Source organism: Hyperoodon ampullatus (genome assembly GCF_949752795.1).
Source record: "Hyperoodon ampullatus genome assembly, chromosome: 16".
NCBI lineage: Eukaryota > Metazoa > Chordata > Mammalia > Artiodactyla > Ziphiidae > Hyperoodon > Hyperoodon ampullatus.
Window position 1 is genome coordinate 31,002,365 of NC_136929.1, and position 27,467 is coordinate 31,029,831.

At 39.7% G+C, this 27,467-nt stretch overlaps 1 protein-coding gene across 3 annotated transcripts in view; it reads left to right on the plus strand.

The window, feature by feature from the left end:
- The window catches only part of KLF12 (KLF transcription factor 12), a gene marked incomplete at both ends in the record, with an annotated part of 307,076 nt that extends 286,621 nt beyond the window's left edge, over window positions 1-20,455 (plus strand). For all 3 annotated transcript variants that reach the window (XM_079721703.1, XM_079721704.1, XM_079721705.1), the window contains 2 exons: window positions 3,588-3,745; window positions 20,274-20,455. In XM_079721703.1, coding sequence (XP_079577829.1) covers window positions 3,588-3,745; window positions 20,274-20,455 — 340 coding nt within the window. The remainder of the gene's footprint in view (window positions 1-3,587; window positions 3,746-20,273) is intronic.
- Window positions 20,456-27,467: the final 7,012 nt, after the last annotated feature.

The following is a 27,467-nucleotide window of genomic DNA, read 5'->3' on the forward strand; positions in this document are numbered from 1 at the left end:
CAGAATCCCAGATATTCAGTAGCCACTTTGTATACTATAGCATTTAAAACATGAAATTTAGGGAAATGAGAGTAAGAATGAGGAATTGAGTGACCATTATTGGAAGATTTGCAGTCAAAGGATCCTGGTAAGGATTAATTAACCAATTAAAGATTCATTAATTAGTTGATTATATTAAATTAAAAATCAGGAATACCTGACTTAATACACTCTTCCATTCATCCATCTATTCATTCATTCTATTTAGCAAACATTTCTTATATGCCCACAATGTTCTGGGCTCCAGAGACACAAAAATACTTGGTACCAGCACCGTGACTATCAGATTTCCTGCCATGGACTTGGCATGGCCAAACACGCAACACACAATTGTCTTCCACTTACAGTGCCCCCTAACTGTAGGATCATGCCGTGGGCCCCAGTACAGCAGCAGTCCTCTGTGGAGTTGGGTTGTCCTCTCCTCTTCCTGTGTTCTTTAAGCTCTTCTGCACTTTTTATTCTTTTTCACTTCAGCCCCACTTACCTTCCTGCCTTTCCACAAGAGATCAAATAAGTTCTGAAAGGTACAGGCTAGCCTAAGTTTCTTCGATGTCTTCTGAGGATGTCTCTACCATTTAAAAAGGGGAACCAGGGAAAATTTTACCCACTGAATATCATTTTAAAGCTAGTTTTTGCTGGGTCCAGCTATTCATTGCACATACCTTTTTAAAAATTATTTTTTTCATCATCATCATCTTTACACAGATACCTTTAGGTGGTGGTTCTTCATAATGTCCTAAAACATTTCACTTTAAAATGAGGAAAACCAGGGTATGAAGTTTTGTAGAACATTAAGGCCATCCACCTAACCTGTCTTCATTTAATGTAAATTCAGAAATCTGAGTGCAGTAATTTTATACCATTCTATAGCCCTTGCTTCCCCTTATCTGCCTGCCATATAGTTCAGTAGTTGATTGACTATATAACAGCATACTTCAGTCCCTTAAAGACCTACTTAGTAGTTACTCAGTTTTTTATTTCAGACTTATGTTTCACTTTTCTCTGTATACATGTATACATAGCAAGATAAATAGCTAAAGTCAACTATGGGCAAACAATATGTGTGTGTGATTATGCTTAGTTACATTTAGACTTCTGCATACTAGTGTGTAGAAATTATTGTACAAAACAAAGCGTTCTTACTATAGACTTTAAGTTATAATTTGAAGGAAACAAATATCATATCATATTCTCAATTTGAAAGATGTCAAACATACCACAACGTGAAAGTTTCTATTTTTGAGGGCCCCCAGTGACAAGATCCATATTTGTTTTTATGACTAGATATTCAAGAAGTGAATTACTGTTGCCCTATTATCACACACACACAGTCTTAATTATTTGCAAAAATCACTGCCTATGCCAGAACATACCTTGTTAGGAGTGACTAAAGCTGTTCTCTCATGGGCAGACCTGTCACACTATTTTGACTCTTTTCACAATAAGCTCCAATCCCTACAACTGAGTCAATGGTGTGGAAAACCACAAATCCGTATTGAGTGATAAGAAGGCTGAAAAAGTGGCTTAGCTGTCCCGTATGTTCTTTCCTTCAGCTACTAGAAACCTTGCACAAAACTGTTTAAGATACTAGTAGATAAACATCATTTATATTTGATCTTATCTAATAATATGAAGCTTTGGCTACTGAATCTGTTATTTGTACAAGGGAAAAGATGCACTGAAAACCTAAAAGGCAAGTACATGAAAGGAGACATTCAAAACAAGTTCACTGGAGCAATGTTATAGTGAAATATTAGAAATAATTTATATGTCCATCACCTAGGAAATGGATTTTAAAATGCTGGGATAATATTCTTTGTACTACTCTCGTATTTCATCTGAGTCAAGTATCAACCAGCCATGGCCCATGGATCAATTACAGCCCACTATTTGTTCTGTAAATAAAGTTTTATCGGAACATAGCCATACTCATTTGTTTATATATTTATCTGGAGCTACTTTCATGCTACAATTGCAGGGTTGATTTGTTACAACACAGACTGTATGACTCTCAGTCAAAATAAAATATTCATTATCTAGCCCTTTACAGAAACAATTTACCAACTCCTGATCTAGGTTAAAACACCATCTATTGTAAAATACACCATTACTTTATATACCACTAAGAAAGAAAAAAAAATATGTCAAACTATGACAAGCTGTCAAATGTCAGAAGCATCCTGCTTTTAGAGACATTAAAATATTCATCTTAGAATCAATGAATTGTGGTATATAGCATTTCAAATAAACAATACAGTGTATCAGTATGAACAGATCTCAGATCCTCGGTGTCAAATGAACAAAAGTCGAGTGGAGAACAATTTGCAGAATGATGTGAACAGCATATTATTTATATGTCTCTTAAAAAACACCAAACAATATAATGACTTTCCATGAATGCAGATATATATCAGTGAGTATGATTTTAAAGAATTGGAAGAATTTAAAGAAAGCTGATGATAGAGGTTTTCCCTCGGAGGAGAAGGGACCAGGATAATGATATGATAGAAGGGTGGAGGGGTATCTTTATCTGTTGTGTTCAGGTTTTTCAAGGATTGATTTATTAATAGAAAGGAATTTTAAACAACATCAAAGCATGGAAAACCTGGAAGAAAGTAATGTCATAGTATTAATGGTGGTAGATTTTTTATAGTAGGAATATGGGTGATTTCTTTTTTTTAGTGTATTTCACTGTAATTTTCAAGAGCTTCATGAATAACTAAAGAAGATGAGTCTTGTTCTTCATTTCTATCTCAATCAAAAGACATTAAGGTTGGAAGAAGTACATGTTAATCAGTTACCTGACATTACAAACTAATCCTGTTTTTCTACTGTGGCATTAAGGTTAAACAATGTAAAAGTCAGGGCTAAATCTCATAGTTAAAACTTTTTTCATAATGTGGTACAGCTAATCTTTCAATACAGTGAACTTTACTCCTCACCGTGAAAAACCACCAACGAGAAAAGTCAAATGTCAGGTGCATTTTACAGAACTGAAATAGCTTGTCATGAGTCATGTTATTGATGTACTGATGTCATTTCTTTCAACCCGACCTTACTTGTTTTGAAATTACGTTGTGATTTTACACGATTGTATATGTTGTCACATGCAATTCAGACCCTCATGTTACTTATTAAATGCATTCATTTTGTCATTTGTCTATGGCAGGTCTTCCTAAAATATTCTCTGTAAGTGTCTTCACAAGTTCAAAACTTTGAGGGATAGTTTTAACACTGCCAGATTATTTCTTTTGATGATAGAGATCTACTCACTCACCACTGCTTTCATTTAGTTTTTGTTTTTGTCATTTTGTTGTTATTTTAAGCATGTCTTTCTCTCCCTAAGAGTGTTTCATCAAAAATAGGTCTAGCGGCCTGCCTTCAAGATTAAGAAATGAAATGTGTCCCGGAAGGTGACAGCGGGAAATGTGGACATGGGACCCTGAGTCTGTATGAAGCTGCAGACTATGAGCCTCAGGTCTCATGGCACTGGAACCAAACAGAGTGCTGTATTGCTCACCATTTAAATCTACTTTTTCTTTTTCCAGTTCAATCTCACCATTTAGTATTGAGAGCACAAGACGCCAGAGAAGGTCTGAATCCCCAGACTCCAGAAAACGGCGTATCCACAGATGTGATTTTGAGGGATGCAACAAAGTGTACACAAAAAGTTCTCACCTGAAGGCTCATCGAAGGACACATACAGGTACAGCTCTGCAGGGCGTCTCACCTGAGGGTCGCTGAGAGTCCAGAAAGGGCCAGCTGCTTGGCTTTGGAGCCATGAGTGCGCTGGAATGTTCTGTGCTCACCCATCATACGTGCATCATATGTTCCTTTCTGAGTGGAGTACATTCCCTCTCTCAGTTGAAAAAAGGCCTAAGCCTTCGTGAAGTTTAGCAAGCGAAGAAGTATTTCTTCTGTGTCTTAAGGACTTTTAAAATAAGAGTATGAACACAGTGGTCTAGTCTTTTTCATAATCAGCGTTGCCACTTAATCATTGTCTAGTTATTAGGTTTTATTTTTTGGTTTTTTGTGGGTTTTTTGCGGTACATGGGCCTCTCACTGTTGTGGCCTCTCCCATTGCGGAGCACAAGCTCCGGACGCTCAGGCTCAGCGGCCATGGCTCACGGGCCAGCCGCTCCGCGGCATGTGGGATCCTCCCGGACGGGGACACGAACCCATGTCCCCTGCATTGGCAGGCGGACTCTCAACCACCGCACCACCAGGGAAGCCCTAGTTATTAGGTTTTAAAATGTCCACATAACATACCAAACAAGCTGAACAAAATCATTCTCTTAAAGTTATCGTTTTCACCAGCACTTAGATCATGTTTTTCTCCCCTTGATCTCGTCCCCCAAATAACCAAACAGATAAACCCCCCCCCCAAAAAAAATGAAATAAGATTGACATATACATAGCACTGTGGGGAGTTTAAAACAATACTTCCACATGATTCCATTTGATTCTCACTGGTATTTTTTTGTATAAGGAGAGGATTTTGCGTATTCACAGTTTGCAAAGAAGGAAATTGAGATCACAAGTGACCCACTGACTTTGTCACCATCCATTCACCCATGCCCCTACCCAGGAAAGAAGGCAGTGACTCTTCACTTAGCTCCCTACCCACCCCATCAATCCTCTACCCTGTGTGTCCCTCACCTGGCATCCCCTGGCTTCCTTGGCCTCTGGATCCCATTGGGTACCATCAACGGGAGGCTCTGGGAAGAGACCAAAAGGTGGAAGGAGGGACCCCCAATTACAGAACCTTTTGGTCAGAAAAGTGACTGGTGACTGGAATGTGTGAACCTCAAAGAAGCAGAGAGAAGAGAGAAATTCATTCACACGCATTCCTGATAGCAACGTGCTATAGAGCAGGTGACTATCCTCGACAGGAATCGGCCTCCAGCACCTGCCCCTATCTGGGAGCTTCACGTGTAACAGACTCCTGTGGGGCTGCATAAATCGTGCTCCCATCTCAGATACATTGAGATAGCCACACTGTATAAACTCTCTCTCAGCTGAGGTGGCAAAATCATTTAAATCGTCATTCTTTGCCATTTATTGAGTCATGTTCTTATATCAGATTATTTGAAAGCTGCTTTACAGAGACTTTCATGACTCTGATCGTTAAGATGGGACATCTTTTTGTGTGTGGATGAAGTTATAGCACGGGATGCTTGCCTGAGTCAGAAAAGCTTTATAGAATCTGGAGTTTACTTCTGCTTATATAATACATTAATACTATTACTATTTCTAAGGGAATTCAACGCAGTGTGAAAACTGTCGCTTCCATCTTTCCTCCCTATTCCCAGTCCTTATCCCTTTTCTACTTAATTCCAAATTCCAAATTCTTTCCAAAGAATTCCAAATTCTTTCCAAAGAATTCCAAATTCTTTCCTCTCCATTGATCCAGAGCTTTCCCAGGAGAGGTTTTCATCTATTTCTTTGGCACTATTTTCGAATCAATTTTCTTTCTTTTTTGGGGGGGATCTGAAAAATTAAGCCATTTAATATTTAAGTTAAGTTTTTATTGAAGTTAGTTGATTTACAATGTTGTGTTAGTTTCAGGTGTACAGCAAAGTGATTCCGTTTTTACATACACATATATCTTTTTTTTTCAGATTCTTTTCCCTTAAAGGTTATTACAAAATATTGAGTATAGTTCCCTTGCTATATAGTAGGTCCTTGTTGGTTATCTATTTTATATAGAAGAGTGTGTCTTCGATTTTCTCATTAAGGCCAAGAATGCCTATAAAGACATGAAAGTTGAATAAGCATGTTTCATCTTATCAGTAGACAGTGAACACAAATCAGAGGAGTAAGTACGATCATCTCATATTACTGACTTCTTATGGGAGCATTTCAGTTAAAGAAAAAAAAGAATGACCTTCTGCAGTGAATCCTTATATATTTTGAGTTACTCCTATTTTCCTTGAACTTTCCAAAATACTTATTATCCCCGCTTTCACACAGGCACCCTCTATTTCATTTATGCAAGTGATGAACAGTGAAAGAGAGGAAAAGGTTTCATGAGGTACTATTAAAGAATTTAATGTTATGGCACGATAGGATTGGATCTTATAGGTTTTAATATAGATTGTGAAAGTGGGAGAGATGTGATGTATGCATTATAATTCGAAGCAGTATAAACCTTTAATGCTGAAGCAGAAGTAATTAGTTTGGCTTATTAATAAGATGAAATCATCGACTCCTAGGGTCCGAATGGACCTTATATGTCACCAAGTCTAGTTCGTTTCCTAATTAGAGGGATCCTTGGGTGTCATCTTTCACAGAGAACCAGTCCCTATACTATGCAGTATTCTGCACACTTAACACTTTTTCTTTCATTTGATCCACACAATAACCAGTGTCATTATCTCCTTGGTATGAGTGTGACTCCCGGTCAAGTATTATTTCCCATCTCTCCTTAAATGCCTCGCGTGACAGAGAGCTTTTTCTTGTGCAAGACAAGTTGGGTGACATTTCTGAGGGCGGAGTCCTCATCTCTTACAGCATTGAATTGGCTCGTATGGCATTGTTTGGCTCCCATTGTCTTGTTGTCCAAGGGAATCGCTCCAGCCATCACAGTGTAAATTTCACTTCCGGGACCCTGGTGCCCCTCTCAGCACTGTCATGAACCACTGGTATCTTCATCTCCCCAAGCCAGACACCCGCCATTCTCTCAGCCACGTTTTCCTAGGTATATGCCAACATATCACAGTATCTTTTACAGTTTTCACACCACAAATTGAGGGAAGAGCTCTTGTTAATGGACGTCTCTTAATAGATGTAAAGGTAATGTTAATTCTTTTAGCAGTTGACTCTGTGAGGTCATCTCAATCAAAAACTGCTGAAACCTGGATCTTCCCACCCCCTGTACCTAGAACGGATTTCTTTTCAACTTAAACGTGCAGTGTTGTATTTGTCATTGAACCTGTCCCTCAGATGGTGGCTCCCTTGGGAATAGTGGGTTTCCCGTCACTGAGGTGTTTTGCTCCAGGCTGGATGACCTCTTGTGGGAGATACTATGAGGGCTGCACATACCCTTTCAAGTCTGGGAAATAATTATACTGCATCCATTTTATTGACTTGGGCTCATTATTCTAATAAATTGAAAAGATTTTGGAGCTCTCCCTGCCCCCCTTGCTTTTACTTTTTTAGCTTTCTCCTTCAGCTTCTCCATTTTTCCAAGTACTAAGTAGAACAGGTTCAAGGAAAAAGCCCTGAGATGTGATGTTGGAGACTTCCATCCAAGTGGGTCTTAATTTATGAACTTAAAGCTAAGAATCCACTTAGTTGTCCTGCTCCAATCCATGTTTCTTGATCTCACAGCTGCATCCAAAAGTCCTTTTGAAATTCCTGCTCCAAAGCCAGATATGCCAAATTCATCCATCCACTTAGCAGAGAAATACTTACTCTGCTCAAGGCAGAGTCTCCTAAACTACCAGTCAAATAACAGCACTTTTAAAAAGAAAGAATGAAATTTGCTTGATTTGCTGCCACTGGTTCAAAGTGAGCCCATACTGGTTTCTGATTTATAATTACATGCAAGATTTCATAACTTCGGGTTCAAAGTAAAATCAACACTAGTTCTATAGGGATTCAGGTTGACTTGCTTTGATTTTAATAAATATCTTCTTAGCCTTACCTTTGCTTCAGGCATATTGCGTAAGTTATTTGTGTGTGACCAGTAATAATGAATGTGAAGTTTGGGATTGTAACAGATGACTTATGAGAACTACACACGCGATGGGAGGTGAGCAAGGGACAAGAAGACACTTTCTTTAAGAAAGTCACGTTAATTCTACCTTTAACACTTGATCTTTTGTGCTTTATTAGTACATGATCAGTCATCTGTTTAGGACTTATACGTACAGTAAATTAAACATTTGTAGGAGCATGAAAGAGGATCATTTTCTATATATTAACAAGGAAGTTAGAGTAAAAAAAAAAGACGTGCTGAAGAGTACCTTTTAAAAATAATTAAATATAGTTTCATAAATGTGCAGTTTAGATAATAACATAAAGGTTTGACCAAATATTTTTAAATGCCTACTAACACCTGTCTGTGGTAAGTTGTTTAAGGCACGTTCAATAGAAGGAAAAAAATATATCTCGGTCATCTCATCCACCCCTTTGTCAGCAGGTACGTTATTCCTACTCACTGGTCTAAATTGTGTGTTTCCTCTGCATGAAGCAGTGTGCAGTGTATTTAAATGAATATGCAGTGTACTGAAATTAAAGGTCATTTAAATCTGTGCTAAACATAACTACTATGTATTAATACAATGAGTTTCCCTCACTTTAAGAATTTCATTACTTATTAAGTGATCTAAATATGAATTTTAGAAAAAAATGGTTTTATGAGTTTGGTATTGCCGTTTAGAATTCTTATTACTTTCTAAAAATGTATGCCATTATGTTTTCTAAAATGCAGTTCAAGCAAATAACACTCAGGCACCAGTGATTCTTACAACCACTAGATGGCGCACTACAACCAGATGTTGGGTCTAGTCTAAGAGGGTCCAAGGAAGAGTCAGCTAGAACCCTCTAGTGGTACGTTTGACACGGCATGATGATCACTGCTCTGCAGAATAGTATAATTTAATGATGAACAAGGAAACGGCAAGATAAAGATTTAAAACCAGATTTTTAAATAAGTAGTTTTGACCTATAAAAATGTTGTTTCAGATGAATCGGAATTTGAAAATTTCAACTTGGTATCCTGCTCTCTAATAAATCTGAGGCTCATTTAGCCAATCTTGTCTAATAGTCATTTGTATTCATATGAAAGCGGTACACCAAAGTTTTAAAAATTAGTAAATATAGAGCAGCCACATTTCTTATGTCTGGCTTTAGCAAAAATAATTCATATCTGAATTTTACACATCAAGGAAGTTAACTCATATGGATGCTTTAAAAATTTTAACCGATTTTTGATTTAAACGTCTCTAAAATATGTCCTTCCCTACCTTTACAAATGAAAGAAATGATGTATTATTTAGCCCTTCCCTTGAGGAATGAAGACTTTGTAAGTAATATCATGTGCTATAATTAATATCAGATAATGACTATGTGTGCACACGCGCACACACACACACACCCCAAAATGCTTGTGGATTCCATGTTTTTTCACTTTCTTTCTTGTCTCATTACTTCTCATTGCTATTCCTATATTTCTTGCTTCTAATTTGACATCTTATTTTATTGGATGAGATTCTGAAATGATTTGATGATATCCTACAAAGAAAATCATGAGCTATGTGACAGCTGTGCATCTTGGTGGCCTTTTGTTCACAAGTCTTGGGGTTGCTAGATCTTACCTTCAGGCGATGGGGTGCTGCTTATACTTTCACATCTATCTTCATTAATTAAATAACTCGTTCCATATAAAGCTCCACGTCAGACCCTCTGTCTAGATTCATTGTTAGATAAAGCATAGGGCTTAGTGATGCCAGGATAATGAATCACTTAAGAACAAACTGACGTTTTTCAGGTAAAACTCCTCAGCAAATAAGCTGTTTGCAGATCTTGGCTAGAGAGCTCACAGATACGCTCCATATTGGTAACTGCGAAGAAATAGGAAACTATCATAGAAATAGCACTAAATTTGAAGTCAGGCGACAGAAATTTGTCTTTGGCCCCTAACTGGCTTGTGAGCTTAGACAAGCTACTTAACTCTATGTATCTCAGGTTTTCTATTTTTTTAACTTTGAACATAAATATAGCAAGTTGTTGCATAATTACCACAGGGGGCCTCATTTTTATATCCCCAGTGAATACAGTGACTAACACATTTTAAGGACCCAGTTCATTATTTGTTAAATTGAAATTGTGTATGTCTGGATATTGATGTGGATATATATTATTAATATGAGCAGTAGGTTCAAGGCAAAAAAGTTTGGATAATTTAATGTATTGTCACAATCAGCTCTAATTATATAATCTGTTTACTTCAGACTCAACTAATTTAATATTTATATAATGCAGAAGAAGTTGGAGTAAAAGTATTATTTTATCAGCCCTTTGTCATCATTTTTAGCATGATAGTATAAATAATCTTTTCAGGAATGTATTTTAAATACATAGTAAAACGTAGTCTTTTATTTGAAAGGACCTATTCACAGACAAATTCAACAAGACAGATATTTATTGAGCATTTTCCGTGTCTAAGGCACTATAGATTTTTCTTGAAAAAGGCAGAAAGAGGCAGAACCCCCATCTTCAATGAACTTGTCCATAAGTATACTAGGTAAGATCCATTGAACAGTCACAACGAAGGCCAAGTCTACCAAGTCATATAATAAAGATACAAGCAGAATAACAAAAGAACACCATGGGAGTTGTCTGTTATGGCCAGGGAATTTGGGGACACCTTTCTAAGCTGGGCGTGCAAGGCCCTTCTCATCGGACTCCTTTTCATCTGTCAAACCTCATTTGCTGACCCCATCCCAATTTCTCCCATTCCCCACCCACACAAATGAAGCAACCTCCAAACATGCCCAGCTGTATGGAATTCATTTGTACATTCTTGCCCCTACCTGAAATGGCCTGCCTGGGCACCTCCATTTTTCCTTCTTGAGTTGGTAAACTTCTATTTATTTTTGGAAACTGCCTCAGTGTCACCTTGTCTGTGAAGCTCTCTGACCACCCTCCTTCCCTAGGCAGGTAGCATTTTTTCCTCCGTGACCCTGGAACACTTGGACGTTTCCTTGTTGCAGCAGCACAGTGGGCAGAGAGGAAAGCGTGTGGGAAACAGTGGGGCAGTAGAGACAGGAGGGCATGGTATCTGCTTGGACGTGAGGGCAGGGGAAGGGGAGACTTTGAAGACATCTGGGGTGCATGGTTAGGAGGAAGGAATGCTGTGAACAGACATGGAGACCAGCAGTGAGAGAGAACTGATATTTCCTGAGGACCTGCCAGGTCCCAGGCACAGTGCCCCGCTCTGCTAGTGCTTTACATATTTTAATCACATCTGTAAATCCCCTGAAAGGTTAGAGCACTTGTCCACTGTCATGGAATGAACAAGGAAGGAGTGGAGCTGGGATGCAGACTCTGGTTTCTCTAAAACCTGTGCTGCTGTCATTACACCTGGTCTCAGACAAGTTTGCTCATAACCTGCCAGTCTCTCCCACTAGGGCCACACTCCATGCAGGTCTAGCTAGCGGTTCCTACCTGTTTAGAGTTGGTCATTAAGGTACTTGGAAGTATCAAGATAGCAAGTGATTGGTAAATGACCTATTTTTAAGGTTTTTCATCATAATGTGAACTGATCTTTTTTGTTTGTTTGTTTTTTGGTTTTTTTGGGTTTTTTCAGCCACGCTTTGTGACTTGTGGGATCTTAGTTCCCTGACCGGGGATCAAACCTGGGCCCCCTGCAGTGGAAGCATGGAATCCTAACCACTGGACCCCCAGGGAATTCCCAGTCTTTCTTGAAAGTCAACTAAAGTTTTGCTTTGTTAGAAAGCCAGTGAGAAGACGAGAACCAGGAGCATTAATAATTTAACTGGAGGTAGCAGGACATAAGACAGGGAAACAGAGCAGTAGAAGTTGGTATTGGTGAAAGGTGGTGAAACTCTAAAAAGAGGCAGACCGTCTTCATGGAGATGAACTGGAGAGGACACTGGGAAGGCAGAACTGGCAAATGTAATAATCGGGTTGGGGCAGGTAGAGAATAACCGATAGGAAAGAGTCCAAGAAATCTCGCCAACTGGACAGATGTATGACTTGATACCTGAGTAGATGGGCTTGTCTTTTTTCCAGATATCAAAATAGAAGGAGGAACATGTCTCATCTAAGTGGTAGATGCTGAATAACGTTTTGGTCACATGGGGTTACTTTCGGGCTGCCAACTGGCAATGTTGTCTCCCCTTCCGTGGTGCTTGGGAGAGAGACGGAGGTGTAGACACTTGGGAATCTTTCCTTTATAAGTTGTGGTAGAAGCTGTGGAAACCAAGGAGAACCTATGCAAGTGAGAAGATGTCAAAGCCCAAATCTCAGTAAACATTTATGTCAGCGTCCCCAGCCTTTTTGGCACCAGGAACTGGTTTCATGGAAGGTAATTTTTCCACGGACCAGGGCGGGGGACGGTTTGGGGATGATTCAAGCACATTACACTTATTGTGCACTTTATTTCTATTATTATTATATTGTAATATATAATGAAATAATTACGCAACTCACCATAATGCCGACAGGAGGCAGTAATGCGAGGGATGGGGAGCGGCTCTAAATACAGAGGAAGCTTTGCTCGCTCTCCCACCACGCACTTCCCACTGTGCGACCCGGTTCCTAACAGGCCACGGACTGGTACTGGTTGGGGGTTGGGGACCCCTGATTTATGTGACAGGTAAAGGAAGGCGTCTGCAAAAGAAACTGAGGAAAAAGTAACCAGAAACAGGAAGATAAACGTTGTCCCTACATAGAAATATAAACTCAGCCACATAGAGTATTATCCTTAGACCTTGAACTTTTTACTTCCAGTAAAGTACATTTTTATTATAGGGTATTTTCTTTGTTTGTTTTTTTGTTTTTTTGTGTGTGTTTTTTGCGGTACGCGGGCCTCTCACTGTTGTGGCCTCTCCCGTTGCGGAGTACAGGCTCCGGACGCACAGGCTTAGCGGCCATGGCTCACAGGCCCAGCTGCCCCGCGGCATGTGGGATCTTCCCGGACCGGGGCACGAACCTGCGTCCCCTACATCGGCAGGCGGACTCTCAACCACTGCGCCACCAGGGAAGCCCTATAGGGTATTTTTAACTTCATTTACATTTGATTTCTAGAGGAGAGGGGCTAGCCTCTGGGTTAACACAGTGTTTGTCCTGTAAGTACTAGTTCATATTCTCTCAGTCTGCTTGGCCAGTTCTGACTGGATATCCTGGTTTACGAAAGCAGTGATTTAAGATGTTGAGAGGCATTGTAGGGTAGTGGTTAGGATTGTGACCTTGGGTGTCAGGCTCCCTGGGTTGAAATCCCTCCTCCATCCACCCCATACTAACTCTGGGTGAAGTGGGGTTGGTTACAGCAACTACAGTTAGGGTCAAAGTTAAATGAGTTCAGATCCATAAAACTCTTAGAGCTAAGTGTGGTAGATGGAAGACGCTATATGCTGTAGCAAATATTATTTTTATCAAAGAAATCCTCTATATAATTGCATGAAAAAAAAGACCCACTTGGTCTTGTTTACACATAATGAAAAGGAGAATTAATTCAGTCCAGACAGTTACATAGGGCAGATACTAACATACTGATCACTTGTTTGATTGAATTGACAAGACCAAACGGATCAAACAAATTATAGAATAGATTGGTCTACTTGGCCTATAAAGGAGTTTTATACTTAAAACGTTAGAAAAAATCAGGATCAGGGTCGGCATCCATTTTACCTGCAAATCTTAATTCCTTCCCTAAAAATAACAAATGGGATTTATTTTTAACTTTATGTTATTTATATTTCTTAGCAGAAACAGAAAAACCTTGAATTTCATAATTTAGAATTCAATATCCTTTATTAAGCACCTATCATGTGCCAGGCACATGGCATGTGTATTTCTAAGTTTCACCGTGGGAACAGTGTTCCCATTTTACAGACAGGGAACAGAGTTTCAGAAAGCTTAACTCTCTAGCCTGAGATCCAGTGGCAGATTGGAGACTGAGCCTCATTTGACCGCGCATTCCGCTTGATTTCAAAGCCTGTGCTGTTTTCTGCCCCCTTAACACCAGCAAGAAGGAAGGCAGCCTTGTCTACCCCTGGACAAGTCAAGGGCCTTGTAATCTCAGCTCTAGGTTTCTGTTTCCTCATTTTCAAAGGACCTAATTTCCTTCCAGATCTAAAATTCTGTGAACTTTTATGAACTAATGTAACAGAAACCAGAAAACAAGATAGGAATCTTGATTCTGGGGTTTTTTTTCCCCTCATATGCAAATACCATTCCTCAAGTGAAACAGATTGTCACAGCAAATATGTTGAGCCTTGAGTGTAATGAAGCTCATTTGTCAGTGTCTGGGGCCCCCTGACTTTATAAAAGTTAAACAGGGACACATTTCAGAAATGCACTTCTGAACTGAAGAAAATGCCTATGTTTCCTGTTGCCAAAGGTGTTTTTTTTTTCTTTCGGTTGCTTGAGAGAATAATAGAGAGAAGCTGATGTGAGGACATGGGCGTTTTGTTTGACCGGGAGCTTTTGCAAACTGCACATTCCTTTTCTGGTGTTGCTCACACGTCATTTTAATATGAAAGGGCACCTGTCTTTTGTCTCAGGACACATTTACCTTTCAGCGTTTCAGATGGTGAAATGGGAGGTACCCGAAAAAGTTATTTTTGTTTCGTGGGTTTTGGGAATCCATTCAATACCTGATGTTTTCTTTAGACTTTATTATGCCTTCTGCTGGGTAAATGTCATGGAAATGCACTGAGTGACTCTTAATCCTTTTCTTTAACCAAAATTGAAAGAGACAGCAGTTCTCATAATAAATCAGTTTCTTGACTGTTTCAAGAAAAAAACTCTGATGAGAGTTTTCATTTTCCCAGGATACTTAATTAGAATACTAGAATACTATTTAAATAATGCCTGTGAATACACACACACACACACACACACACACATACACACACACTGGCTAGTGTGCATATAAAACTGTTTCTAACGTGAACCCCAAATGAGGAGTTAAAAAGAGTGTTTTCGAACAAAAATGAACAAACCCTCTTTTTTTGGTACGTTCTCTTTTTAATCTTTACAGGACTCTTTCACTTTAAAAGAATAGGAGGCCTTGCTATTAGTTTCAGTTAACATTTTTCTTTTTCAGAGGTTTCGTAGTTTAGTTCAGGTTTTATAAAGAACTGAAAGAGGACAGATTGTGCTGAAAAATGGTCAAAAGGTGGAAATGGCTTACGGGTTTTTCATGGGACACAGAGACCTTCACTTCAGAACTGAGAGTCTAAAAGTTAATAACTACACCCCAAGGTGAGTGTAGTGTTAAGCTACCAATTACCCAGCTCAGCTCCTTTGATTTTTTTCCTATACATTAGCAACTTGATGTCTCGACTTAATCACTTACTAAGACTTATTGGTAAGGACATATACCACACCATTCCCTATCATTTTATTATTTCACAGGATTAATGTAAGAAACAAAAATCAAAGGTGGTCTGATGGTGGAGTCAAAACTTCTGATTCTTTTGAAAAATATTGAAATACATTTTCAAAGACTTTTCTACCGAGGATTCTAAGTGTATTTGTGGGTTAGACGGAACAAACAAAAAAAAAAGGTGGGCATGCTCTTTTTATTTTTAGCTTATTTCTAGTGAAAACAGTGTTGAATAACACATGTGCAGAATTCTAATTCAAATGAGTTTAAGGACCATTCACTGTTCCTGAAGAAATCACTGGAAATAGGGTTTACTGTCACCCCCATTCAGCCTGGCACAGAGCAGCTGTGCACAAAAGCCGCACAGACCCTGGGAGATGCTTGACCGCTATTAGTGTCAAGCCAACTCTTTCCACAGGAAAACGTTCGTGGAAAATCCACCCACCGTTCTGTCCCCTCCACTGGCTTTTTTAACTTTAAAGTGAGCTTTCTGTTTTCTAGCAAGATTTGAAGGAAAGAAGGGGGCATGGAGGAAGGATTCTGTCCGTTCTTTATTATATCCTTTCAGGGCTCATTTATACATATTACAGTGTATCTTACAAACTTATTTATCATCTTTTTTAAATTTTTTTTTTTTTTGCGGTACGCGGGCCTCTCACTGTTGTGGCCTCTTCCGTTGTGGAGCACAGGCTCCGGACGCGCAGGCTCAGTGGCCATGGCTCACGGGCCCAGCCGCTCTGCGGCACGTGGGATCTTCCCGGACCGGGGCACGAACCCGTGTCCCCTGCATCGGCAGGCGGACTCTCAACCACGGCGCCACCAGGGGAGCCCTATTTATCATCTTAATTAGTTTTTACTCACATCATGAAGTTAGTGTCTCATCTTAATTTGTTTATAAGATTGTACCCTTTAAATAGCTTCAAAGCACAAGCATAAAATATAACGTGCAGTTTTAACATAATGTAGCAGCCACTAGCATTGTATCCACTTCTAAAACTTAACTAGTCCAATGAGAGAATTTATTGACTTTTTGTAATGAAATGCTAGGCACGAGGTGGATATAAGGGAAACCGAGGTCCCTCTTGAGAGAGGGGGAGAAGCCTGCTCTCTGCCTGGTCCAAGCAGCCATCTCATCTTCATAGACAGGAGCCACCCCCAGAGCCCAGCCTCTAGCTGTGAAGAGAGATTTGAAGATCTTATTTTCTTTCTTCCCCTCTTCTTTCTTCTGAATATGGAGAGAGAATACCCAAACTCTGGTTTTATTTGTGAGGAAATGGGGGCAAGAAATATTATACAAGAAATATTGGGGGATATTAAAAAGAAAGCATATATTTTTGTAAGAAAAGCTTCAAGGAAAACTCATCGATCACTCAGATAATGAAGTTTATTATTTTCTGATAGAGGTCCTCCCTCCCCCACCCCCTAGATGAGAATGTGTTCATTCTTTTTTACCTGCCTTCCTTAATCACTTAGCCCCTAATGGTTTATAAGCTTATATATCATTTTCACTGGTTTTACTCATGAGGTAGGGACGTATCTGCATCTTGCATTTTGGAGGCACTTACTGAACCTGATTTCACCTCACAGAATACTTTTCAGGTTCTGCACTGAGTTTCCTGTTGCTTTCTCTGCCTCTCCGCCTTTAAGACATCCACCTTAGAAATGATGCCAGACATCTGAGCTCCTCTTTTCTGATCCTTCCTTCCTTATGTCCTCCTCCTCAGACTAAGTAGAATTAATTGTCGCTCATCACTGAGCACGGTGGCCATGGTAACACAACCGTATTGAAAGGGTGGGTTGGAGTGGGGTAGGGCAAGGTCGGGCTCCATCACTGTAGAATCAGTGCTCTTTTGGTTACCAGGTAAAGTGTACAGAGACGTTCCTGACACCTCTCACCCTCATAGTGAAGGCCTTACTCATTATTGTGCTTTTCTAATGAGCAGAGGAGATCCCGAAGACTTTTAAAACCCTGACTGAATTGGGTGAGCCTTTTCAGAGAGTCCCTTATTTCTCCTTGTCCAGAACTCTCTGTTTAAAGCATCGGACATGAAATATCACGTGTATTCATTACCAAGAGGACAGTTCGAATTTTAATCGAGGAGCGTGAGTTAAGAATAAGTGATTACCTTATAGCCAAAATATTCCCTCACCCACCCATCCCAAACTAACAAGGTGTGTTATATATGCTGATTAAGTTAACATAATCAGGAAGCCTGCCAAAAGCTGAGGCGCCCGTCCCTTACATCAAGAGTCGGCCAACCTTCTATAGTAAATGTTTTAGGTATTGCAGGCCATACATTCTCTATTGCAGTGCTCAATGCCTCCACCCCTGGAAAACAGCCGTAAACAATATGCAAACAAATGAGTGTGGCTGTGTTCCAATAAAGACTTATTTATGGCCACTAAAATTTGAATTTCATGAAAAGTATATACTTTTCACATGCCACGAGAGAGCCTTCTTTGGGGTTTTTTTTTTTTTTCCAACCATTTAAAAGTGTGAAAACTACTCTTAGCTTGCAGCTTGCACAGAAAACAAACCACAGACTAGATTTGTCCTGGGGGCCACAGTTTACCACCCCTGCTATAGATTTTCAAGTGAAAAGGGCACAGCTACCATTATTAAACAGCCAAAGTGAAAGTAAAAGTATGTCTATTATAATTTGGAGGAAGAAACTGCAGAATATTAAGTGCCAAAATTGGGTGTACAAGGAAATTCAGAGAACCCCTGAGACAACAGGCCGTCCCTACGGTGGCCATGCCAGCCTCCAGCATCCTTCTTGAGGTGAGACTGAAGCCCCGTCTCCTTCTATGGCCTCTCTTTACTTCCGGGCCCATCCCAGTTATGGAGCCCCTTCCTGTCTCTCCATCTGCAACGCCAAGGTGAGGGTGCAGCAGCTTTTCTAACCCCAGTCATACTCAGATGACACTTCCCCACCAAGATAGAAATAGACGTCCTCCTAACACACAACTGAGCAATGCTTTTCCCCAATTAAGAAAATCTTTTATTTTTTCCTTCTTAGGCCTATACTCTCTGTGGCTGGTTCCTTAGTAACACAGGAGATAACTAGGAGATGCCTGTTGGTGACAAGGAGTCAACTGGCTGAGCTCAGTGCCCCAAAGATGGATGTGTTTTTGAAGATATGATTTATATCAAGCTCAGCTTATTAAAACCCATGCTCATGTTGTAAATTTCAAGGAAAAAAATATGATGATGACATGTAAATAAAACATATGGTGATGAAATGTAAATAAAAGCATTTTAACAGTTGTCATGGATATACTGTATAGTAGATTGCCATTCTTTTTAAGTTAGGGGTTTTGCTGATTTTTAAAAATTTCTGTTAAATTTCTGTTAAATTCTGATCAGTAGACACCTGTAAATGCAGATTTTTGTCTCCATAGAGCATCCAGAATGAGTCGGAAGTTGAGGTTTTGGATTAATCCAGTCAGTAGGCTGGATGTAGGCTGGATGTCAGAGTAACCTGGAGCTTTCTGTGGGCCACAGTTAGTGTGTCCGTATTTCTAGATTTAACTGGGCTGTACTATTCAGTCACTTCTGTGAAAGGGCCACTTGATCCTAAAAGGACCCCTATAGTTAACATTTATTTAACAGTTGAACAAAAACTGCTGGATCTGGTTCAGTCTAGTTTTCCCATCACTTGTACATCTCATTTACGGGGCTTAGTACACTCCTGTGTACACGCCTTTGTGTGAGCATGTCTGTGTGTGCTGCAGTTTTATTAATTTATTCAAACACTGTTTGGCACATACTTTTAAGCTCTGAGGATAGTGAAATAGTAGGGGCGTGATTCTTGATCTCTGTGTATTCAGAAACTGGTAAAGGGGAAAGACATCTAGACAAAATCTGTATGATCTATTGTGGTAGGCAACTTAATAGAAATAGGAGTTGAACAATTTGAAAGTATCTAAGAAGGTGGAATCAGTGTTGGCTAAGGATGTGACAGAGTTTAGATGGGGAAAGAATTATCCACTCCCCTAGAACACAGTGAAAAGCGCTGCATTTGGGACCAAACACATCTATTTACTGGCCTCAGGCAAGTTACTTTACTCCATTGAACCTCAGTTTTCTCATCTGTAAAGTGGATTTAACAAAAGTCACTTTGCAACTCTGTCCATTGGGATCAGCAAATAGCTCCTTTCCCAGTCTTAGGCCCTTTTGCCAGACACCAAGTGTGGCTAAGCAGCACTTTGTTGACTATTGGATGGAAGCGGCAGAGGAGAGATCAGTTCTTGTGGGGTTGCCTGAGGACAGCGCTTCCATTCTGAATGAGAGCCAGGAAAAAGCACACCTAGGTCAACTATTGTCCCGTTCCCCCAGGGAGCTCTTTTGGACAATGGATAACATATCTTTTCCCAGCAAAGCCTTTGCATATTTTACTGTCTTTACGAGTTGACTGAGGGATCTGGTCAAATTACATACTTCTTCAGACTGTTTTTTACTGTGGATCTCAACACAAGGACCAACTTGATGATTCCTTAGGGCTTGCCCTCATTCTTAAGTCACTGAAGAAGATACTGAAACTTGCACTATTAAGGTATCTAGGATTCTTTCCCAGTAGACAAACAAACAGTAGATGTTTATAAATAATAAGTACTTAATACCTAATTTCTGGGGGGTGGTAGAATGCTTACCTTTTAATGAAATTTTGTGTGACTGATAAAAGGACACTGTACCCTAAAATAGCCTTTAAACATCTAAGTGATACCCTGTTGGGAGGAGTATTGCAACAAAACATATAAATCACTACGCTTTATAATTCTTTGTGAGTTTTAGCCCTTGAGCCAGTCAACCTAGGTAGAGCCCCCTAACACGCCTTTCCAGTCTACCATGGTGATTATATCCAGTAGCAATCAGTCTATGCCTTTTGATATTTTGACTGCAAAGTAACTTACCCATAACTCAGGATGCAAGTGTTAACTAACCTGCCCAGTGTCACAGCAAGAGAGACGAAATTGAAACGCCACCTGTCTGACTCAACCCCAGCTGGTGGGGTGATTAGGTTTCCCAACAAAGGATTACCAAATGGAAAATCCACTGAGAACAGTCATTTCCCCAAATATCATGTTGGGATGGTTTTTCTGGAGAAATCATGGAGCACCAAAGCGTGTGTCCCTTTGTTTCTTCCAGGAGAGAAACCCTACAAGTGTACCTGGGAAGGCTGCACCTGGAAATTCGCTCGTTCGGATGAACTGACGAGGCATTACCGCAAACACACGGGAGTGAAGCCATTCAAGTGCGCAGACTGTGACCGCAGCTTTTCCCGGTCAGATCACTTGGCACTGCACCGCCGGAGGCATATGCTGGTGTGAGGAAGGCTACCTGTCCAGCTGAGTGTAAGAGCTGGATCTCTTAGCGGCACCCAATTCAGCAGGGCTGAATCCCCTTCACAGTGTTAACACAAAAGGGCATCACCATCCCACGATGTCTGAAAGCAGAGCAGGAAAACGAAGTAGTAACACTTCTTTCGGTCTGAAGGTAACCCCCATCATGACTACACGAGAAACAACTTCATGCTGGCCTGGGAGATCGGTGACACAAATGCTGAAGAGACAGGCATTGTTTTCCGTGCTGTGTCCTCTGCCATTTCAAGATGTTTGTAGTTTGTACATTTTCTGAGCTGTCAGACGTTTTGTTATTGATACTTTAAAGGTCATCTACCACAAATTGATGGCTAGAGCAAGACCTTGTAAATTTGAATTATTCTCCCATCATCCCACCCCTGAACCCGTTTTTATAAAAGTTTGAGTTACTGTCTAAGTAAGATAGAACCCACTTCCAATCTGTTACCAGCAAGCAGCCTGAAAGTAGAAAAGAAGAAGCTGTTGGAGAGGTTCCATTACCTGAAAAGAAAGGAGCGCTCAGGCAGCCCTTTGCAATAGTGATGGCAGCCACTAGATATCACCCGCAACTTGTCATTATGCCATCCATGCCCTGGAGAAAACCAACATTGATTCTTTCATTTGTTTGTTGTTGATCGTTTTTGTTTTGTTCTGCTTCTGTTTTGTTCATCTGTTCGAGCAGAGGGACAGCGACATTTCAGTTGGAGTCTAGTCCTGGTGTCTGCCCTGGCATGGACGGGCACAGAGCCGTTTTGTAGTTGAATAGGAAGAGCCTGTCTAAAAAAACTACTGCCCCACTTCAAATTGCAGTGTTCTGTCACCTAGGCATCATCTCTTCCTGCCCCTAGTATTTGATTACAAGGAACCGGGGGGAGGGGGAAACTTTCTTAGACACACTGGCACCAAGGTAAGAGGTGGGGCTGACCAGGCAGTCAGTGAACATGAAAAAATCAGACAAAGCAGAGAGGGAAATAATGCGCCTCTTGAGGAGAAAAGCAATAACGAATAAAAGGACTTGCCTACAATAACTTCACTGAGGACTCATGTTACCAATTTTCATACTTACTAAAGGGATTGTAAAAAACACCCCAGCATTTTAGAGGTCTTGGTTACATTTGCAGCACTGAGGTAATCTTTCTGCTGTTTGTTGTCCTGCTTGGTTGAGTACCACAATTAAAGATTATGCTCCCCCTTTTCTTGTTTGAAAACAGTTATTTGGTGACTAGAAAGGCCACGGAGGCATAGCAGGGAATTAACTCTTAGGTGAATGGGTCAGTTCTTGGAACCAAGTCAGTGGGAAAGGAATGCTCCCCAAGGAAAGCCTGACATGGTGCTAGTTTCCTCCCTTGGAGAGCCAAGGATAAGTAACTCTCCAATAGGTTCTTCTCTACAGATTTCATTTTCTAAACTCACCCAGTGGTTCTGCAATGGCATCTGCAGGGATATTTGAACCCACTCATCCTGTGCTGAGGGTGAGAGGAAATTATAGTCCCGTCAGCCCCCAAAAATTATGAGCCTTTTTTGCAACTAGCAAAGTGTATAGTAAACAAAGCAATACATCACCAACGAGCATTCTTTCAGAAAAATTATCATATTTTTTCCCCACTAAAAGCTGGGTTTTTTCAGCTTTCTGTGGCTAAGGGGCTTGGTGAGGTTTTTTTGTCATTGTTGTTGTTGTTGTTATTATTAAGATTTTTTTTATAGCTTAGGTATAAGAAGTTGCCAGCATAGACCTTTGCAATATATTTTAATTACAAACACTTGATTTGGAGAATTGCACGAATCAACCTCACAATATTACTAGCTCATTTTTAAAGGTGTGAACATTCTGAAATAATTTCTGGTTCTAGGATTATCCTTTTTAGGATTATCTTCTAATTCAGATAATCTTATTTTGGTGAAGCAAAAACTATAAACGTTGAAAAAAGGATGATTTGTGTTGGATGGCATTAAAAAGAATTTTTTTTTTAATATTCCAGCAACAGCATAATGATTTTCAGATCAAATTCTATCTTCAAAAATATGTGCTCTACATTTCCTGCCAGGTCTGAAAAATTCATTGGCAGTGTCCCTCCAACAAGGGCTGCAATTCTATGGATAAATAGCTTCTTTAGCTACAACAGTGTACTACCCACCAAGCACTGGGTTTTTGTGGGTTTTTTTACCAACTGGAAAGGTTTTTTATCTGTACTGTATGCAACTCCTCCTTCTCATTGCCTGTGACTATTTTGAATAGAAAGGCCAGTGTTGGTTACTGGTCAGTGGCAAAGAACACAGAGCATGACGAACACAGAGCATGGTGAACACAGCTGTGAAGCCCTCTATGCTAGTCCTGGAACCAAGTTGGCAGATAGTAGGTGAATCACTGAGGTGAAGGGCCGACGTGATTTAATTCTGCCTGCTCTCGTAAGAAGGGCCAATCCCGTTCTCTGCTGAGAGATCTTGAGAGCATTACAGGTAGAAGTGGTTTTCAGAATTCATAGAACTGACAGGCAGTGGGAGCCTCCTGAGTGACAGCTAGATTTAAATTTAGCACAGAACGAAATGAGCTGCTCCTCTGTAATAACATAGGAAAAATTCAGGGACGTGAGCTTGTCTGCTCACCCCCTGAAAGTGGCAACCCAACTGAGACAGTAAGTTTACTGATAGAACCTGTCGGCATTATGCCATTTCCCCCTTTTGATGTATTGATACTTCTAAGGAGGAATCCAAGCACAAATAGTGAATGAGTCACTGATCTAGTCGCAGGACTGAAATTTACCTGGGACTTGTCTTGGGACATGACAAATTCTCCTTGGTGGATTTTCTACAAGTGTTTCCCTGTGGAAAGGAAGGTGGTTTGGGAGAGAAGGAATTACATTTTTAAGTAAGAATATCTTCAGGCATAGAAAAGCCTACTCTATTTTATCTTATGTCCATTCTAGACTCTTTTTAAAAGCACAGTAGATGATTAACAACAGAAAAGGAGTAGAATCCAAAGGACTTCTCAGTTGTTCTCTAACTAGAAGCATTCTTTGGTTTCAAATTTGAAGCTATTCAGTTTGCAGCTGGGCGTATGTGCACGTTTGGGAACGTAGACACAGGTAGCTGCAATGGCTTGAGAAGCTACAGTTGACCTGTCTCTTTGCATTTTAGAGATTGATTTCAAGGAAGTTAAGGTTATTTGAAAAGTTAAGAGGTACAGACTTTGAGGTTTCAATAGATTCCCTCCTTGCATCCTGATCTTAGGTTGTTTGGGAAAAGATTCACACTTCCCCATCCACTTCCAGCCCCATCCCATCAATTGTGTGTGGACTTTGAGAAGCCTGCTTGATAACTTGTCTTAAGTTCTATTAAGGCATTTAGACTGAAATTCCTAATGGCTTTACCATAAAATTTATACTGTTGCCTGGCATTACTTTTACAAAACACTATAGGACATTTATTTTCAAAGGCAGTTCAATAACAATAACATAAACCACATTTTTTTTTAAAAGAGCACTTTTTATTCACTTTAAAGTTTAAGTGGAAAATAGGAAGAGGAATGTCAGGGGGGAAAACTTGCAAAATGCTACAGTGTTTACAAATGCCAGTTCTAGATGATTGAAAAGGCCATTCTCATTATGGTTGAAATTTGGAATAGCTTATACAAAGATTGTGTTCATTTTTATTCAGTTGTTTTAACTTCAAATTGCTATTTGTGTTTTAAACATAAATATAATTCTGCACTTTGAAATCAGTTCATTAGAATGATAACATGTATATGGATAAAGATGCAGTATTCCTTATTCTGTACTTTATTATACTTATCAAAGCTGCAATTGAATAAATCTGGTGAGGTGAGGCCTTCAAATGTATTAATACGCCTTTGTTACATTGTTACAACTGCTTAGAAATGTAGCCATGATGTTGTTGTAAAGGTGTCTTAACATTTACAGTAAGGATTGACAGAATTTAAGCAGTGTTGAGAATACCAGCATTCATTATACGTTGAGTTACAATCTTTGTGTAAGGGATTGAACGTGAGATAACTCTTATGAATCATAATAGGCCCAGGAAGCCTTAATACTCATAGTCCATAATCCAATCTCAGATTTTGCTCCTTACTAATTAATGCCTGTAAATTTAGGAGGTAGATGTATTCTGCAACTTCACTGATCAGATCTCTGCCTTCCACTTTGCTGAGGTAGTGCATCTCATGAAAAAATCTTTCAACTTGATTTGGTTTTGTTTAGAAAAGGGATTTGGTAAGCCATGTGTCTTCCATATCACATTTCTCCTTATCTCCACACTGCCTTCCACTTAACCTGTACAGGCCCCCCGACAGATGCACACCTGTATACACACCCGTATATGCAGCAGCCAGGGGGCTAATAAATATCAACAGAGAACTTTTTTAAAAGAATGAATTTGTAATAATCCATGCTGTCTAGAAATGTAAGTTATTTACCTTACTAGGGAATCAGCTTATAATGCTATATATGACTTTGCCTGCATTTTATAGTTAAGAAGTGTACATAAAAGTTTAAAATGCTATATTTTCACAGTTTCATTATAGAATAATGTCTGTTTAGCAACCCATGTCCATTGGTACTTTAAATATGCTAAATACTGTGCAACTGCAATAGAAATTCAGATTTTCGTAAGAAAATGAAACAGGAGGATACTGCATCTTAAAGAAATAGAGTGAAGATATTTTACTGTATTCGTAACATGTGTGATAGTGGAAAAAGTATTTTCAAACTCACAAATTTTACAGAGGTTGTAAATAGTTTGATGAAGTATGTTGGGAAAAAGAGCTTCTAGTTTTCATCACAATAAAAAAAAAAACTTGTTCAGATATGCCTTGTGTATCTTACACACGATTAGTGATACTGCCATGGGTACTCTGTTCTGCTTTGTCAGAGCACAGCCTCTGTGCTTCCTGACAAAATGGAGTGGCCACTTGTCTCAATTTAGCCAGGATGGTTTAGAATGCAATGAAGTCATTTTAAGTTGCAGCCAACTGATTCCAAACTCAAAATGTCTTTGCCTGAAAAGAGAAAAACAGCTGCAAAGGATTTTACTTGTGCTAAAATAGAAGCATCTAGCAATTATTCTCTTTTCTCAGTTACTTTCCTCCTCCATGAAGTAGTTCTCTATCAGAAGAAACAAACACCCTCTACAGGTGTTTATTCTTGTTGAATCCCAGGGGGGATACTTTTAGCAGTAGCTACCTGTTGACAAGATGAGTGCTATGGATATGGCCACATGTGAAATGAATCTGTACTGGCAATGGGAATAAGCTAATGCCAGTTTTCAGAAATGAATTAAAAGCTGAAAGTGCCTGTCAATAAACATTATGACCAATGAGATATTCCTATACTTTTACACAGCAATAATTCTTCATCAGACTGGGTTTTTCCTCCACCTTTGCGAAACACATGCACACAGAGTAAATATATATGCACACAGTAAATTGAATCTGTTCACATACCCCCTCAAAAATTATTTGGTGTGTTTTAAATATACCTAATCTTGTTTATGTTAGCATTTCTTAATTTAATCTTTCTTAACTACAGAACGTAAGAATGCAAATCTGAACTTTATCTCCAATATGTACTCTGGCACACGGCATTTATAATTTTGAGGTGAAAACTTCACTGTGATTTGCCCCAATCTTATGAAGCACTTGTGTGTGGCTCAAAAAGTTTTGCTTGGTTAAGAAAAGCCAATTTATTTAGAGCAAAACAGTAGAGATGTTTGCTTGTTTTCCTTTATTTTATTCACTAATATCCACTGCACAAATCCATCTTTACATTTCTTCATATCCTTTTCCCCTAATATTTCCTGTTACCATCTAAGAACCATTTTGGAGTGAATATTGACACAATCATTTCTCCCCAAAAAGCCTACAAAGGTATGACTGACACTGAGTAAGCCTAGCCTTTGACTAAGCTTTACAGTTAGTCCTGGAAATGACCAGATTTACATTCAGAACTTCACACTATTTTCCTATCATTATTTCACTGCTAAAAGTGGAGTCGTGAATAGAAATATATGAGAAGATGATATGAATAGACAAGAGCCCTGGAAATTCACCGGCCTCACCATCTCAGAGCACAAAGCCACCCAAACAAGCTACTGAGAGGTATCAGTAAAATCATATTCTTTCAGAGCCAAACGTTTGGGAAGAGCAATTTTAAAAGTATAATTGTGATTAAACACTCAGGCTTTAGACAGTGAAGACTACAATGATGGACAGTGTTCTCCAGAACCAGATCATAGGCCTGGAGAAAACCATCTCCCATTTCCTCCTCTGCATTTCAGAAAAAAAGGGAAAGAAGGAAATATGCCAGGTTAGGGTATAAAATAACCATTTAAGTGTCAAAGGAAAGCTGCTGGGTTCCATAATCTCACTGAAGGCAAGTCTTCTGACTGGGCTGTTTTCTGCAAGTTGTCTGAAAGAACTAAAAGAACTTGAAAGGTCAAAAGTTCAGCAAACCATGAAAATCATAGCTGTTCTTTAGTAAACCCTTACTACGTGCCAAGTGCTATACTAGGCAATTTTTAGACATATTACCTCTGATCTGTACAACAGTACCAGATTTTATGGGTGGCTGAGTTGTCCACAAACAGAAATAGTGAGTGACAGAGTGGGAATGTGACATTACCTCTCTCTGGCTCTGAAGCCTGTATTCTTCCCAGTGCACCACAGCACGTGTGTTCCCAGAAGCCACCTTTCCACAGCTAACTCTTCAGTAGTTTTTTTTGTTTGTTTGTTTGTTTTTTGTTTTTTTTTGCGGTACATGGGCCTCCCTCTGTTGTGGCCTCTCCCGTTGCAGAGCACAGGCTCCGGACGCGCAGGCTCAGCGGCCGTGGCTCACGGGCCCAGATGCTCCGCAGCATGTGGGGTCTTCCCTGACCGGGGCATGAACCCGTGTCCTCTGCATCAGCAGGCAGACTCTCAACCACTGCGCCACCAGGGAAGCCCCTTAAGTAGTTTTATTATAGATGTGTGTCA